The sequence below is a fragment of the Rhizophagus irregularis genome, chromosome 8, assembly GCF_026210795.1.
Source record: "Rhizophagus irregularis chromosome 8, complete sequence".
NCBI classification, from domain to species: domain Eukaryota; kingdom Fungi; phylum Glomeromycota; class Glomeromycetes; order Glomerales; family Glomeraceae; genus Rhizophagus; species Rhizophagus irregularis.
In genome coordinates, this window is record NC_089436.1 from 944824 (window position 1) to 964293 (window position 19470).

The 19470-nt window shown below is 27.1% G+C and overlaps 3 protein-coding genes across 3 annotated transcripts; 2 read left to right on the plus strand and 1 right to left on the minus strand.

The window, feature by feature from the left end:
* On the plus strand, positions 1–913 carry OCT59_028101 (uncharacterized protein; the record flags this gene model as incomplete). The annotated part of the gene is made up of 2 exons (XM_025313146.2): positions 1–766; positions 843–913. The coding sequence occupies 2 exons, from the start codon at positions 1–3 to the stop codon at positions 911–913; spliced, it is 837 nt and encodes a 278-aa protein (XP_025187885.1).
* Positions 914–3534: 2621 nt separating this feature from the next.
* OCT59_028102 (uncharacterized protein) lies at positions 3535–4916 on the minus strand (the record flags this gene model as incomplete). The annotated part of the gene is made up of 2 exons (XM_025313147.2): positions 3535–4386; positions 4461–4916. The coding sequence occupies 2 exons, from the start codon at positions 4914–4916 to the stop codon at positions 3535–3537; spliced, it is 1308 nt and encodes a 435-aa protein (XP_025187886.2).
* An 8748-nt stretch (positions 4917–13664) lies between these two features.
* OCT59_028103 (uncharacterized protein) lies at positions 13665–15020 on the plus strand (the record flags this gene model as incomplete). The annotated part of the gene is made up of 2 exons (XM_025313148.2): positions 13665–14120; positions 14205–15020. The coding sequence occupies 2 exons, from the start codon at positions 13665–13667 to the stop codon at positions 15018–15020; spliced, it is 1272 nt and encodes a 423-aa protein (XP_025187889.2).
* Between the last annotated feature and the right edge of the window lie 4450 nt (positions 15021–19470).

Genomic DNA, 19470 nt, shown 5'->3' on the forward strand with positions numbered 1-19470 from the left:
ATGAATAAAATTTATGATGTTAACGATAATTTACAAAGAAAATCTATTCTAAAAATCTGTTCTCAAATTTTATCTATTCCTTTTGCTCAAATAAATTCCTCTATACCTTTGGAGGATGATGGATATTTTAATGAAAACGATGATAGAATATGTCAGGAAGTTTTTCAGAAGAATAACGTTAGAGTTGTAAACCGTTATATTTTAAACGATGTACAAAATCGACTTTATACTCGACAACTTTACATTGAATATGATAAAGATACATTGAAAAATATTATCCCAATTTGTAAAAGTTGGTTCACACCTCTTATTAGTGATTTGAAGAAAATAGACAAAGAAAAAAGAAATGAATGGACTCAAAACCATGATATAAATAATTCAGCAGAAGGATTAAAAAGTTTATTAATCAATAGTCCCATTACGACTATTCCTGGTTTTAATTATCTCATTGATATTCATTGGGACAATGAAGATCGTAAAAATAGTTTAATATTTGGATCAGATTATGGAATTTATTTAACAGTTGAAACTCAATGGCTTAACATGAATCATGGTCAACGTGCAAAAAGACTTAGAGATGATGCTAGAATTGATGTTAAAGAACGAGCACGAAGACTTAAAGAGTTTGCAATTGCGAAATATGGAAATGTTGCGATTAAGATAATTGGTGCTTCTTATACGAATGACAATGAAAATGAAAAACTTCAATTTGTAGATAATCAAGATAAAGAGATTGCGAGAATTATCGGACATTTGTATCACGGAGGTAAAAATGTTCATTTAGGTATTTCGGGTTTTATTTTCTTGATAAAACTAATATTTGAAATTCTTCATTCATTTAGGTATATTTATTATTATATTTGTTGTATTATGTATGTTGTTGTATTTTTACGCCATTTCAAATATGAAATAAAAATGAATTGCTTCCAATTCCTAAATTTCCTTAATTAAAGTAGATTGATAATGTACATATCTATCTATTAAATAACAATCAAAATCATCTTCAATAAATAGCGGCACTGAATTTTTTAGCCGAGAATTAATTTTTATTTTATTGTTTTTCATTCTTATATATATATATATTATATATATATATTGTCAAGTTAAAATAATAAGTAATTCAAGATCTTTCTTTTTTTTCAATAGTACTGGGCTACCGGCAAGAGCTTTATCCCGTTTTTGTAATTCATTAGTATTATGCACAGAAAGATGCCAAATCCACACGTACTTTTTTCAGGATTCTCTAATATCCATTTTGAATTTTATTAAAACAGTTAAAATTTTAATTGGAGGGTAAATGAGAGAAAAATAAACCTGTCTGATAATTAAATATAATGGCCTATAACATAATCATTGTAAATTCAGTTTGCATCAAAGCAGAACTTATCTTAAATTACATATCTTTTTATAACGAAAAGATTTTGCAATTTACAAACGTCTTTAATAATTTGAAAATATTCAGCTCACTTTTAATCATCAGTTTATGATTACAAATTTTCATATTACCCTATATTTCCGAAATCAAGCACCAGAGATTGAGCATTATTCTGGAAAGATTTTGGCCTACATTATACTGATACGCTATTATAGTCATGCAAACATGCTTTTAAAGATTTTTTTTCGATAATTAACCTGCCTTTTATATTATAAGCAAAGTTGCTTCCCAAGTTGAATTACATTTATTTTAAAAATTGTATAAATTTCTGATTCAAATCGATGATTATATCTTTTATTAAAAAAAATTAGATTCATAATGAATTTAAAATATCATCAAAAAAGATTTTGTTTTATTACATCTTTTTTTGTTCCGCTTCGCCAAAAAAAATATAAATATAAGCACAGCTTCTATAGGGTCTTAGGCCGGGCCCAGTGTAGTGTTGGGCAATTGGACAATTTGATGTTTTGGACACTTGTCCAAAACCAAAACCTTTTTCCATTGGACAGACCACATGACAGTAAAATTAATTTGGGCCAGATTTATAACTAATTTTCAGTTAATTTAAAATTTAACAGTACAGGCTTTGCATACAAATTGGCGCCCGCTTCAGCTTTTTCTAAAACTATTACATAAGTAGAAAGTATATGCCTTGGTCAGCCTCCAGTTTTATGTGGCATGAATAAAGAAAAGAAGGTGTGAATGTAAAAATGTAAAGTGTAAAATAAGAAATGGTCAAAACGTATTAACTTTATATTCGGGTTGATCAGATTTCCCAAATTTGGGTTTTGGACAATTTTGGACAGTCCAAAATTGTCCAATTCAAAAAACCAATTGGACAAGTCCAAAACCCACCACTGTAATAAATTTACAGACAGACTATCTGTCAGTCTGTTAGACTCTCAGAGTTTGTTGGCCTGTGAAAGAGGAAAATTTATACAATTATAATAAACAACCCTTCCCAGAAAATTCTCATATAGGTAAGGCTACACTCGATCTCTCAAATTGCCATAATGTGTTATTGAACTGCCATTATACCACCATTTCCATTCAGTTTTTTTTTTGCATATAGGGCAGATTCGAGCAAAGTGACTATCATCTGTTCTTTTGAATCATCTACTAGTAAATTAATAACTTCCTTTTCTTATAAAGAGGAAGGAGCTCTAGACATTTTCAAAATTTGAGATTTGGGTGGTGCCGTGGTGGTACTTACCTGGGATGTGAATAGTACGAGATGTGACCAATATACTCATCTTTACATCAGGTAATTTTTCGAACTAGAAGAATTGAAAATATTTAACTCAGTTTTCGAAGTCACATGACTGATCGAGGGAACGGTTTCAATATCTCGAAACTATTGAATTTTAAAAAAATAGCTTATTAGTAAGTGAAATTTTTAATTTAATAATACTATTATCATAGATCAATTGAACTGAATTGATATGAGAATTTTAAGTTGTAGTTAATACTACAGTTTGGTTTTGACTTGGTTAAACTGATGGAATTGATAAGTTGATGGGGTTAAGTCAATAGAAATTACTGTAATAGTAATAACTCCATAGTTTAACTTAATAGTTCAAATTGACATGCATATGACATTGATTTCGATTTAGAAAGCATTAACAATACTATAATCTTATCAGATATATCGTATACTTCTAATTATTTTGCAAATATACTGGCCAAATTAGCGTAATTCTAATAAGATATGTTTAATGCTTAATTTCATATTGCAGATAGTATATAAAAATGGAAAAATGAAAGTGGGTAAATTTGAAAAGTGTTCAAAAAATCTCATATATTGATTCGAATTTTTAAAGATAACGATTGAAAATGAAAATAATCACACAAATAATTACCTATGCCTATGAAACATCTATGAATTTTTGTGAGTGAAACATTAAATGAAACGAATTAGTTTTTTTTTGTAAAATGTTCTATATAAATCCTTTCTAAAAACGATAACAACTATATACATATATTAATTATAATAATTATTATTACTTTTTACACATATCATAAAATATCATAACCTTATATATTCATAAAAAAAAAATGAAGAGGAAACGAAAAAGTTTGAATATAACATATTCGTCGAATTAGATTTTTCCTTTTGCGAAAAATTTCAGGTCGTCATTATGACGAAAAATATTAATTAATTCAGGAAAATACAAGTGCCTGCTCGTATAAAAAGCTTGGGGATGGATTTTTTGTTGTCGAAATTTATTTCGTTCTAAATCTGAGAATTTTTTCTCTTCCGCAATATCAAATTGGTCAGATAGTTCGGATGGATCTGGGTCATCACAAATAGCAGTTACCCAACTTCCTAATAACTCATATAATTTAGATGCAGTGGGACGCTTTGAAGGATCAGGATGCCAACATTGTGTCATTAATTGAATATAAACTTTTGGAGTTCCATCAATAATTTCAGGGCGAAGACCAAAGCAAATTTCACTAGCTAATCTGAGATCGTGCGGTCTATCGCACCATGGACGAGAACCTGCAGAAAGAGTCCACATGATAATTCCGAAACTATAAATATCTGAAGCCTTCGTTGGTGGATTTCCCTTCAAGATTTCGGGAGCAACATAAGGAAGAACTCCAAATATTTCATTGGTATCTCTTTTATCAATTGGACCATGTAATCCTACATCTGCAATACGTGTATCGACCGAGTCTGGTTCATTTTCAACCAATAAATTACCTCCATGAAGATGGCCATGAATTAATCCACATTCGTGAATATTTTCAACACCACCAGATATCCCCCAAAGCATATCTACAATATCTCTCCAACACAGCATTCCTTGTGCTTCATCAAGATATGAATGCAAATCTCCATTCTCATAATATCTCATGACGAACATGTAATTCGAGGTAGGATCCTTTGTAATGCCAAAACAATCTGCAACACTTCCACTTTGTAGACATCGATGATATTTATAAAGCTAAAAAAAAATTTATGTAAATTAAAAATTCAGTGATAATAAAACACTAAAACACTTTAGAAATTATAACTTACTTGTTTAAAATATTCTTCGCTAATATTTTGCGAATTGTTAAGTCTTTTAAGAGCAACTTTTATAGGTCCATTACGTGTCCATTGTTCAGCATCTTCATCCCACACCCATCTAGGACCTTCCATCCAAACTGCTGAATAAATAGTGCTAAATGCGCCTCCTTTATTTGTGTTTTCTATGAGATCGAATTGGTCGAAATTAACATATTCCAAGTAATCCACACTTTCACTCGCGTGCAACTGTGTGTGTTTAATAAAATTATCCATATTAATATTTCCACTCGTCCAGTTTTTAAAATTATCTTTCAGAGCATTAATTTCACAATCTTTACACCATCCAACGCTACTTCGTTCCTTCCTACAATCTAAACATTTTCCAAAGTCAATATTCGACTTTGTTTTTGACTCATTCTCAATAAAATCCATATAATCTAGATCCCCATTTTGTCGAGAAGACATATTTGACATTCTATAAAAAAAAAAATTTGGTAAGTTACACAAGCCATTAAAAAATTGATTTATAAACAAATGGTTTGTTTGTATATTCAATTCACGTCCGCTTCACACTCATATGTATATTTATAGTGAAATATTACTCCTGAGAGGATCTACAGATCTATCTGTCCATCTTATGATCTGCATGACCATATGAGTCTATGTTTATTGTAGTTATTGGGTGGAATATTATATCATCCGAGATTGCTTTGCATCTCAGCCCTTACCAAATAACTAAAATATACAGTGTACATCGGTGTGTCACCAAATATCACGTGGTGCTGCGAGAGCGGCAAAAGTACAGACTTGACTTAATATCGTATTAAATATATGAGGGGTTAAGTCAATCACATTTACGTTTTGCACGGAAGTTATTTCCATCACGCAAGATGAAAATACAAACAAACCAATTTTATTTCTTAAACACAACCTTATCGGAAATTAAATGGAAAAACTTACAATTAACAAAAATGTTTAGTTTTTTTTTTTAATGGGAGAGGACAGAGGAGTTCAGCTCTGAGCTTAATGGATAATTTTTAGCTACTTTTATATGTTTTTTAAGCCTTCACGGTTAGTGACACATGCAAGTTTAATTAAAATTAATCACGCTGTTGTTTTGTTGATCACACGTGCGTAACAAAGATCGATAAATTTCTTCTAAATTTTGTTCCAAAATTTGTCTCTTTAACTTTCCAAAAAAAAAGAAAAAATTTACGTTTAAATAATAGTGGTAATGGTATAAGAAATACTTTTGCTGCTTTCAATGTTTTCAATAAAAAAAAAAATTATCAAAAATTTTTTTTTTAAGTTGTAGACTATTAAAACGAAATCTGTAGGATTTAAAATCATATATTAATATGATCAGCATCCGTGATAGTGCATTTCATATGAGTGAACCATTCTAGCGAAGGTTGTAATGGGATAAGTGCTTAAAAATTGTTATGTGCAGGAATCTTCAAACTGTCAAAAAATCATCACCATAGAATTAACTACTTTTTTTAAACAGGTATATAAATTGTATTATTTTGTGTTACTAACTTTAAAATAAAGCTATCAACTATCACGCGATTACGTCAAAAAATTCTCATGAAATTCACGTGAACTTAACTAATTGGTTATATGAATGAACGAATGATATTTTTAAATTGGCACATGCAAAGAAACAAAAATTCTTTTTTCGATATTCATTCTAATTAATTAAATGCAAGAGTTTATTGGTGAAAGAATCATTGTAATAAAATTTAGAACGATAAACAAGATTAATTAACATGTTATAATTGAAAAATTAGATTAGATGATTTTTTGTTTCATGAATGAATACGAAGGTAACTATTTCTGACAAATATTACATTAAAATTAACGTCATGTCGCGTAATAGAAATTAAGTGATTGGTAAAATATATAATAAATATTTTTCATTCATACTTTGAATAAATAGGTCAAATAGTTGACCTGTTTATCGTTTCGAATATTTTCGACCTATTAATAGAATCTTTCAAATAATAAACTTTTGTGAAAATTATCTGAGGACAGCATTTCAACGGAAGAGAATCTTTAATTAGAATCACGATACCGCATATATTGGACAAATTTGATTCATTCTCTTTAAATGCTAGACTTAATAAAACTCGGTCTTCACATTTTCATACTGAAAACAACGAAATCTGTATTAGATAATCTGTAAAATTATTTAAGGAATACTTAAACTTTAATAAAAAACATTTGAATCTTTATTTTCATATGACATCAGGCCGAAATAGTCGGAAGATCCGAGCCTTGTTTAACTTATTTATCCGAAGTGTAATCATTAACACATTCTTAATTAATAATTGAATTACATAAAAAGTAATGTCTGAACCCTAGAAAAAAACACGTACTCGTACATGGAAAATTGTATTCATTACATGAAACAATTATCTTATTATCTTCATTTACAAACACGTTCATTAAATCCTATAATATATTATAGGGCACGCGGATTATCCATTTTAATCTCATGTAAATAAATATTCAAAATAGAGAATTCGTTGTGAAATTAGTGATTATAAATTTGGATCACATTTTGAACAACGAGATCTCAAACATCTCTTGATATTTTGATACAAGCTTCATATGTTCTTATGTTAGACAGATGTGCTGTTAATTATAATAAAAAAAGCGGACATTTACGCGAATTTATTAAAAATTATTAAAACAATAAATTTATTTATATTTAATAATTACGTGATTTTTTAAAAAAAAAACGTATGATGTCATGCATTATCAATCTTTTATACAGACATATCAGATGCAAGTAAATATTATTAATGCTTTTAATGAAATACCGTAAAGCCCTTCATAAAGCTAAAACAAAATATATGCGTTGTTCCATAAAAATATAAATCGATAAAATTAATCTTATATTTTTATCCAAATTAATTTGTATATGTGTTACTATTTATGGTTATAATGACCTTCCAAAAAAAGTTACACCATAAGAACAAAGAAAAAAATTATTTCTTTGTCTAATAAAGAATTTAAATATGTAATTAATTTATCAGTAATTAATTATTCATCATTTGACCTACCCATTTCGTTTAACAACACTATAATTAAATTCGAGATTATTCTGATTTCAGCATGTAATTTATAGATGTATCATTCAATTAGATAATATTAAATGAGTAAAAAACCAACAATAATAATCAGCTTAATTGTTTTATTTATGGTAAGTTATAATTGGAAATCAAAGGAATTTTCTTTTGAATTTTTTGATTCTTTTTTTTCTATATTTGAAAGTCAAATATCAATTGGTATATTATTAATACACCATTCACGTATTGTACATTTTGATTTTGATTCAGCCACATAAGCCGTATGAATAAACAGGCCGGTTAAATAAATTAGCCGTATATTTAATCAAATTAATACTTTTTTGAATAAATGAATTGTTTTAAAAATTTTCTTACAAATGTTTGGCGCAAAAACGCTATATCAACAGGTGGAATTGCATGACACGAAAATTTGCTTACGTGTACTATACTATATATTATCGAAATCAATAGAATTAATTAATCGATGTGAACGGAAGCAAAGATTTAACAAAGGCTAATAATCGAAATTTACTTTTCTATTTGTCTATTGCAAAAAAATAAAATAAAATTACACAACATGACTCTAGCGCATTCGGTTGGTGCAATTTATCACTGTAACCACGGGACATTTGTGTCACAATTCGAGACGTATGTATACTGTATATATATTCTGATTTAGTGAAATTACATCATTGAAGCTATTATCAGTAAATTTGCTAAATAGTCACAAAAAAAATACATATTGACGTATTGGTGTCGCAAATAATTTTCGCATCCGTAAAGGGCTCTTGATAGTTTCACTTCCATCCCGATTTTTAAAATTTCTTTGCAAGTTTATTATATAATAATTTTAAATATTAATATTTACTATTTTTTTGAACAATATTTATTAAGCAGAGAATAATCATTTAAAAAATAATAATAATATGTATATAATTATGCTGTCAAAAAATGTCAACAATCAAAATTTTGACACCATTATACTTCGATGTATCTCGATGTAACGATTGTAACGTTATATTATTATTAGGTTTCACAAAATAAACCATACTGTACATATTCGATAATTAGTATGCAGCTATGCAACATAAAAGTTTTTGTCGCTCTTGTCAATTTATTACAATTAAAGAACTAGTTTTTTTAATTCAAGTTTCATCAAGAAATCCTTCATATTTTTTTTAAATTCATATATAGCAAAAGTGTCCTATTTTCTGCGGCACAATCACTATAAATAAATAGATCGACATTAATTAAAATACTAATGCATAAAATAATTAAAAAATCGGAGTTATTATGAATTCTGTTTGTTAATTATAAATTAATTTTTTTGGAAGTTCATTGAACATGTAAACATTATAAATAGTCCATATAAGCCTCACAAGACATGTAAACCCTGTCAAGAGGCAACACTATGATTTTAATGCAAAACAAAAAATCATTTATTTTTCTCCACATTTTATTATTGACTTTTTAGAATATTATATCGTATTTTGTCATTTTATATCTCGCATTATACTTTGTGTTACAATGCAAAAGTATTCTCCTGCTGCGATTACATATATTTCATTAAATATTATAAATTTGTCTTTGTCAACATTCATTATTATTAAATTATGTATATCACCTAATTATTTCACAAAATATACTCAGTTCCAATTATTTATAGCATCGTGGGGATATACGATAGGATGTTTACTAACTATAATAAAATATGGCGATGACATCATCAATAAATCGTTCGAGACTCATCAAATTTCTATTTGTGTGATTCAACAGATGATTTCTCTATTCTTCTTTTATCCTTTACATATATTCCCTGTCATATTAGGATTTTATATTTGGAACACAATTGAAAATCAAAACATAAAAATAGAAAAAAAGTTTTTTTGGCCATTTTCAATTCTTATTTGGTGTTTTACAATTTGCTATAATGTATTTTCGTTAGCTGACGGATACCAAAAAGACATCCGTGTTACACCCTTGCTTTGTAAACCTCCGAATTCTAACCTACATAAAATAATTTACCTAATAATAATTTCCCCACTATTTTGCATAGCATTAATATTTATTTGTAAGAATTTTCTTGTTTATTTATTTATTTAATAATTCTTTATATTCTAACTAAATTTGACAAACAACTCTTTTTTTTTTACCAAATATAGACTTCACTGCAATAATATTATGGAAACGTTGGCAGCAATATTCGATAAGGAAAAATAGATGGAATGCACTTAGATTAGGCCATGTGCTTTGTCTATTCATCTGTGACGTTATTTACACGATTTTACTTGGTACATCTTTATTATCAAGAATTATGTCTCAATATATAAAAAAATCGGAAAACCCCGAAGTAAACAAAATTGTTATTGAAGATTTCGTTCAACCTTTCATGTACGAATTTTATTTAATCTTAATAATTCTCTTAGTTATTTTTCTCAGATCCAGTAAATTAACAATTTTCCTTGCATTTTTTTTTTATAAACTACATACAGAGGAATTATATTATTTTTAATATTCGTCAAAAAGGATTCTCCGACAGTTCTGTTACCTTGTTTTTATTATGATAGTCCTAAAAAATTATTGATTCAATCGGAATATAGAGATGATAATTTCTTATATGCAAGATCTTCAATTATTTCTTCTTCCAGCGAAATCAATCAAATATCAATTACAGTACAACAAGTTACAACAATTACGTCACATACCACACTAGAAATATCATCTATGGACACAACAAATAAAAACACAAATGAAATTAGAGGAATTGAATGAAACATCTTTCATAAATATAAATATTTTAATTTAGTGATTATATTACATTATTGTCAAATTTTCATATCGTATTATTGTAAATATTTACATAAAGTCATATACATATTATTAATTATTTGAATTTTTCTAAATTAATTTCGTTTCATAATTAAAATTTTAAAATTCAATATCAAATGTTTCAACACTTAAAAAAATTCTATTTAGAACGTTATCAATCTCATATTCAAATATACTTTTTCGTACAAGAATATTGTTGCTTGTTTAATTATAATTAAAAATTAATTAACCAAGACATCCACCTGGTAATGGTTCCGTTCCGATTGGTATTTGGTTTAAGTAATATGATAATAAACATTGCAAAGCGCCAAAAAGATTAAACAAAGACAGAGACGCATGTTAGAATTGCACATAAGGTATTGATAATACATTTTTAGGTTAGTAGTTCTTTCAAATTTTTTTAATGACCATATATGTTTTATTATTCCCTTGATGTGGTATAACAATAGATATATGGGGTTATGCATGTGAAAAAAAACTACCCAAATGGAGATCACAATATTTTGACATAGTTCAAGCAATATTTTGGTAAATATCAATCACGAAGTTCCTGTAAATTTCCCGATTCGTTCAGATCTATTTTGGAATTTGAACCAATAATTATTTGTACATGTGCAATTGTGCATGAATGAACGACAAAGAAGCGTATAAAATTAACATTTTTCCATCCACGTGATCTTAATTAATTGGTTCTCTCCGTTCTCTAATGTCACACACTTTTACAATTCTTAATGCCGGCTGAATGTCATAATTCTGGCCAAGGGGGGAATTACATGACACGCATAGAATCTCATGATGAATTCAGCCTGCATTATGATGATTTTGGCCGGAATTATATTAAATCATATGATCAGTTTTACGTAAAAATTTTTGAATTAATTGTCCCAAGAATTTTTTAATAAAAACATATAAATATATATACAACAATTAATTCTTTGGGACACGTCTAATTAAATGTTATCCTGGACACGGATATCTAGTTGATCAGTGATCACTATATAAAATAAAGACTTTTGTGTATTTGTGTATTTGTCAGCTTGACGAAACTTTTTTTTTCTTCTTCCTGACTCTCTTGATTTGGAGGGAATATCACTAATTGTAATGTAACTATAAATATTAGTAAAAACCGAACATGAATGTATTAAGATGTATTATAATAATAAATTGTAACTATTTAATTAAACTATAACTACTATAGCTAATAATACTGGTTACATGGTTTATAAACGGCAAAAAATACTATATACTAGATGCCCATTATTGGCCAGGTGGTAATATTAATTATTCATCATAACAAAAATTGGAATAATTTTTCTTTGATTACATAAGAACATTCAATTATGTGGATTTTATTGAAGTCTAATTAAATCTTTGATAATTTCAAATAAATTGCTCCTAAAAATAATATATATTAATGGATATTTTAAACAAAAGCATTATTTTCTAAATTATTTAGATCGAAATTTTATTGTACAAAATTTAAATAAAGCTTTGGTGTTGCAACATTATGGAATCATAAAAAATCAACTTTGAATTACATGCTGCCTTGATTTTGCGAAACCTAATAATAATGGTGCCAAAAATTTGATTGTTGACATTTCTTTGACAGCGTAATTACATGTATATACGTACTATTTATTACTAAATTTTCTCTGTTTAATAAAGATAGATTGATCAGCAAAATGGCAAATATTAATTTTTAAAATAAACTCTTAGAAATTTTTAAATCGTTATAGAAGAGATTTTTGTGAAATTAATGAAATATTTATTATATTTACCAATCACTTTAATTTCTATTATGCGACATGACGTTAGTTTTAATGCAATAGTTGTCAAAAAAGTTATCTCCGTATTTATTCATGAAAAAAAAAGTTATCCCCGTAAAATCACCTAATTTTTTTAATTATAACATGCTAATTAATCTTGTTTATCGTTCCTTTCGCAAATAAACATTTGCATTTAATTAATTAAAATAAAGAATTTTTTTTCTTTGCATGTGTAAGTTCACGTGAACTTCATAAGAATCTTTTGACGTAAGTTTAAAGTTAGTAACACGAAATAATACAACTTAAAAAAAAATTTCATGATAATTTAGCATTATACCATCACCATTATTAATCGTGAATTTTTTTTCTTTTTTATTTTGGGAACAAGTAAAACGCGTGATTAGAGGTTACAATAAACCGGTTTAGAACCGGGTATCGTTTAAAACCAACCGGATAAAGATTTACGACTAGAAATATTAATAAGTTTTATTCATAAATATTTCCAAGTTTATATTACCAACCAATTAGTTAAGTTCACGTGAACTTCATAACGTAAGTTGATAGATTATTTTAAAGTTAGTAACACAAAAATAATACAATTTATATAATTTTTAAGCACTTACCCTATTGAAATGCATGCTGATCATATTAATATATGATTTAAATCCTACAAATGTCGTTTTAATAGTTCACAACTTAAAAAAAATTTCGATAATGTTTTTTATTGAAAACAACAAAAGTATTTATATACCATTACCATTACCACTATTATTTAAACGACAACCTTCGGAACAAAATTTAGAAATTTTATCGATCTTTGTTACTCCCGTGTGATCAACAAAACAACAGTGTGATTGATTTAATTAAACTTGCATGTGTCACTTAACCATGAAAAGGCTTAAAAAACATATAAAAGTAGCTAAAAATTATCCATTAAGCTCAGAGCTGAACTCCTCTATCCTCTCCTATTAAAAAAAAAAAATTAAACATTTTTGTTAATTGTAAGTTTTTCCGATAAAATCAAACAAGTTTGTGTTTAAGAAATTAAAAATGGTTGGTTTGTATTTTCATTTTGCGTAATGGAATCACTTCACGCGCAAAGCGTAATTGATTTGACCTCATATATTTAAACGATATATGTAGGTTAAGTCCGTACTTTTGCTGCTCTCGCCAAAACGTTATAGCTAATTCCACTCCACGTGTTGATATTTACTGGTGACACACTATAGTTATTGGGTAAGGGCTGAGATCCTTTCCCATTTCCTTTCCCTTCGTCCCTTTCCTTCATATTTCCAACATGAATGCCACTTTCCATATAAAAAAAATTTTGAAACTTAATTTTTTTTGCTTCGCGTCGTGATAATTCCAAAATATTGATCTACCATCTAATGATCTACATGATTTTTAAGTTCAATATACAGTAAATATACAATAAGAGTGTGAAGTTGTTTGGCGGACGCAAATTGATTATTAACACAAACAAATTTTTTAGAGTATACTTGAGTAACTTACTAAATTATTTTTTGTTTTTAGAATATTTAAACATGTCTTCTCGACAAGATGAGGATCCAGATTATATGGATTTTATTGAGAATGAGTCAAAGACAAAGTCGAATATTGACTTTGGAAAATGTTTAGATTGTGGGAAGGAACGAAGTAGCGTTGGATGGTGTAAAGATTGTGAAATTAATGCTCTAAAAGATAATTTTAAAAACTGGACGAGTGGAAATATTAATATGGATAATTTTATTAAACACACACAGTTGCACGCGAATGAATGTGTGGATTACTTGGAATATGTTAATTTCGACCAATTTGATCTCATGGAAGACACAAATAAAGGAGGCGCATTTAGCACAATTTTTTCAGCAGTTTGGATGGAAGGTCCTAGATGGGTATGGGATGAAGAAGCTGAAAAATGGACACGTAATGGACCTGTAAAAGTTGCTCTTAAGAGACTTAACAATTCACAAAATATTAGTGAAGAATATTTTAAACAAGTAATATATAGTTTTAAAGTGTTTTATTTATCATTGAATATTTGAATTTTATGAGTTTATTTTAATTTACATAATTTTTTATAGCTTTATGAATCTCATCGAAGCTTACAAAGCGGAAATACTGCAGATTGTTATGGAATTACAAAGGATCCTACCTCGAATTACATGTTCGTTATGAGATATTATGAGAATGGAGATTTGCATTCATATCTTGATAAAGTACAAGGAATGCTGTATTGGAGAGATATTGTAGATATGCTTTGGGGGATATCGGGTGGGATTGAAAATATTCACGAAAATGGATTAATTCATGGGTATCTTCATGGAGGTAATTTATTGGTTGAAAATGAACTAGGCTCAGTCAATGATATATGTATCGCGGATGTAGGATTACATGGTCCAATCGATAAAAAAGATACTAATAAAATATATGGAGTTCTTCCTTATGTTGCTCCTGAAGTCTTGAACGGAAATCTACCAACGATGGCTTCGGATATTTATAGTTTTGGAATTATTATGTGGACTCTTTCTGCGAGTACTCGTCCATGGTGCGATAGACCGCATGATCTCAGATTAGCTAGTGAAATTTGCTTTGGTCTTCGCCCTGAAATTATTGATGGAACTCCAAAAGTTTATATTCAATTAATGACACAATGTTGGCATCCTGATCCTACAAAACGTCCTACTGCATCTAAATTGTCTGAATTATTAGGAAGTTGGACAATTGCTACTTGTGATGACCCAGAACCATCTGAATTATCTGACCAATTTAATATTGCTGAAGAGAAAAAATTCTCAGATTTAGAGCAAAATAAATTTCAACAACAAAAAATCCATCCCCAAGCTTTTTATACGAGCAGACTCTTGTATTTTCCTGAATTAATTAACATTTCGTCATAATGACGATCTGAAATTCCTTGCAAAAAGAAAAATCTAATTCGATTATATTCAAACTTTTTCGTTTCCTTCTTTATGAATATATAATGTTATGATAAAAATTTTATTTTATGATATAATATATAAAAAGATTATAATATGTATATAGATTATTACCGTTTCAAAAAGGATTATAGAATATTTTCGTTTCTTTTAATGTTTCACTCATAAAAATATTCATAGATGTTCATTAATTATAGGTAATTCGTAGGACTTCAATCGTATCTTTAAAATTTGAATCAATATATGAGATTTTTTAAACCCACGTTATTTTTTAAGCTTTATTCTATTTATTTTAATATTTTTTTTTTTAATATAAAAAAATTTCATTAAGCCAACTTTTTCTATTTTTTTAATTATAACCTCAAGATGTAACTTATGAATAAAAGATAAGTTAAATTTAAATATTTAAATATACTGTATGTAAATTTTCGTGAAGAATCATATTACTTAATGAATAAAAAGAATAATTTTAGCAAATCTAAAATTTCTTTTTTTTCAATAAGTTAACCAATATTAATTTTATTTTTTTTTTTAACGTACACATTAACCTTATATAAATTACAAAATAAATATTAATTTTAGAGAATATCAAAATATTACCACTGGTGATTATCACCAGTCTAATTTTTTGAATTTATAAGATTAATATTAAATTTAAAAAGCTGTTTCTCAGATAATTTTATAATTTTTAGAAAAATGCCAAAATTTTGATTTTACTTTTTAAGTTTTTTTTGACAAAAATTTCAAAATCTTGTTATAGTTAACATTAAATCAATATTTGTTAATATATTTATTGATTAGTTTTTTTTAACTTTAGCCAAAATTATAAACCAGTATTTAAGATTACTGGTAGTGATAATTACTACTGGTTGTATTAGCATAAAATATAAATTACCATATATCATGTGTCATAGCATTCCTATATATCTTTATAGAAAAAAATATTCAGATGTAATAGAAAATATACTAAATTTTAAATAACTCAAAGATGAGCTATTTCAAAATCTGGTATGTTTTCTGTTTATACAGTCAACTCTTGTTATAACGAACCCTAGGTTCCAGACCCCAACTTTGCTATAAGGCTATAGTGAAGATTTTAAGAGATTTGATTGGTTAATTCGTTATAGCAAGGGGAAATTTATTATAGTTGTCTGAAAAATTCGCTATATCAAGGGTTCGCTATATTAAGGTTTGACTGTACTTAGATATTTTCTGTATATACAGTATCTAGATGTTTTTTGTATATACTATATATACATACTTAAATATTTTGGTTATATTTATACATTTTCTGGATTTTTTTTTTATAGAAATATATAATACTTCTTAAAAAAAGAAGTCATATTTTTATTATTTAAATAATCCAACAAATAACTTAAGTATGACATGTAACAATACTTTAATTATTTTATAAGTTTTAAACATCTTTATTAATAATAAAATTTGTATAATAAAGGAGTATAAGGCTAAACCTTTGAAATTTGCAAGATGTGACTTGCAGTATATAGTACATATTATAATACAATACTATTTTATATATAAATAGATACTGTATTTATTAAATTTAAAAATTTTTTATTTATTAAATTAATTATAAAATGTTATTACTGAAAGCATTTTAATAATTATTAAATTTTAATAAACATTTATATACTGTATAATAATTTTATAATATCTAGTTAGTAAATTTTTATTATTTAATATATATTTATATTATATAAAATATTTCAAATTTATTAATTATATTTATATAAATTAATAAATTAATAATTATTATATATTTTATCAGTTAGTTTCTGTTGCTTTACTTTTAATTTTTAGTAATAATTTTTTTATATAATACTGAAAATCTATACTTAAAAATCTAATTATAATACTTATTACCATTTTCAATTTAATTAAAACTGCAACTTGTCAATTAATTATAATAAAAAGACTAAAAATTTATAATTTTGTGAAACTGTACTAATAAAGTATTATATTTCACATATGAATATATAAAATATTTTGATTGAAAAATTACAAAAAAAACTCTTTTCTGTAAATCTCACATCCAAATCATTTCCCAAAAATAATTTTGCAAAAGAGTGATTTTATCACTGAACTACATAAGAAACACACATTTTTGCTTGCAAAAATAGAACTTTTGACTTTTAATCTACAATATTCAGAAAAACCTGGGGTTTTTTAAGGAAATATTGGCTTTTTTTTTTGTTTTGCTAATTGTAGTAATAGTATTAGACTAACTACATCTAGTTACTGAACAGAAGGGCTTAGGTCACTTATACGGACGAGTTAACCAAAGAAATACATCAAAACATACATATTAACAATAGTTAATAATAACTTTCACAACTTTTAGTATACAAATTTTTCAACTTTCCTTCATTTTTCGTGCTGGATTAACCCAAAATGATTGACATGAAAAAGAGATTATCCATCAATATTACACATCTAGGGTTAAAAACCCAAATAGATGACTGGTGCAAATGTATTATACAGTACTCACAAAGGCACGTCATACACCTTACTGGACTTTAACTCTTTAAAGAAAAATAACACGCAGTTTATACAAGTATTTACTAATAATAAAAGGATTATAGAGAGATATAAATCTCCATCCCGGGATCACCTCAGTAAAACCTAGTTCGTGATTATGAAATTAGTAGTGACAGGAAAATGCAAATATTAAATTTCGTATATTCAAATATCTAACTGCGGTAATGTTAGTATTATTATTATCTAAAGGGACAAGAACTAAATACTTTAATAGAATTAGATTTTTATTACTGGAAAAATATCAATCAATCTATTTGTAATCGGTTATCATCTGAATTGCCCAGAAATAATGAAACAACCACCTATATACGTTTTTCAGTTAAACAGTCTACCTGATATTTTGGATTTCATTTGCCATATAATATATGTTTGCAGTTATGTGCTATAGTTTTATCAAGAGACAGAAAAGTATGTGGGAGACATAAAAAGGAGGCTATAGAAAAACTACCTAAGGTTCCGTTAGAGAAAGCAATTTTTAAAGAAAAAACTCATTAGTTAATGAAACAGATTTTTTCAGCTTAAAGTGGAATTAGTTATATGAAACAACTAGCCTTTGAAGGCAGAAAATCATATGAACGTCCTAGTTCTAAGTGTAAGAAACTGGTAAAATACTGAGTGATCTACTGATATTATCATAAAACAGACTTAACTCTTGATACTAAAAAAGCAGAGTTACTCGCACTGGTCGAAATAGTCCAAATCAGCTAAAAATCGGATGTCCAATTTTAGGCTGAATTTGGTGATAAAGATGGCCGAATTATCAATTCAAAAAAAGTTCCGATTGGCAGGCCGATCAATGCCGATCAGAATGTCAGAATTGTATCTGAATTGTTTAGTAATTTTTGATCTGAATTGTTTAAAAAACATTTTCCGATCAAGATAAATTTTGTCTGAATTATAGCAATTTTAGTTTGAATTTTATCTGAATTACGGCAAATTTAGATTGAATGTAGATAATTTTAGTTTGAATTTTGTCTGAATTATGGCAAATTTTAGATGATTTTTTTCGAATTTTGTCTGAATTTTAGATTGAATGTAGATGATTTTTCCAAATTTAGTTTTAATTTTATTCAATTTTATTAGACATTTTAAATTACATTGTTATTAAAAATTACATTTAATATATATTCTTTAATTAATATGTCTACCTTTCTAATCTAAAACACACCTATGCTATATTAATACCTATAATAAATCATTCTAAACTCGCTATTTTTAACCTAGTAAAGAATAAAAAACAAAAAGAATTAATAAAAAATTAAGCAAAAAACTCACCAACAATTTACATTTCGAAACTCACCTTTAAATTACTTCTATAGCTCCTATACCGAAATCTTGCGTGCCAAATATTCGCCATATTTTCATTAATATATCCAAATATACTCTCGTTAATAGACACGAAGGCTGGTCGCCTAAAAAAAGAGTAAAATGAAACGTTAGTAAAAAACGCTTCGTTAAATGAATTAATTGAAAGTAATAACTAGTAAAAAATATTCCTCACCAAACTTCCGATGAGTTGTCCAAATATCGAAGAACTGGCTGTTTATAAATAGAAAAAAAATGATACATTAGAAACGTTTCATTAAGAAAATTATTTATTCAAAAAAACTCTATTCGGTGTTCTGAATAAAAAAAAAACAAGAAAAATGAACGTTATCTAACGTTCATTATAAAAAAAATTAAAATATTCGAAGTTTTACCTTCGAAATTCTATCTGAAAGAACCGAAAACCTACAAAAAACCAAATGAAATGTTAGTAACGTTTCGTATTAAATAAAAACAATATTTTCGAAGTTACCTTCAAATAGAGTCCGGAACCCGTATCTTCCTTCGCGTTCTGGACTTACAAAAA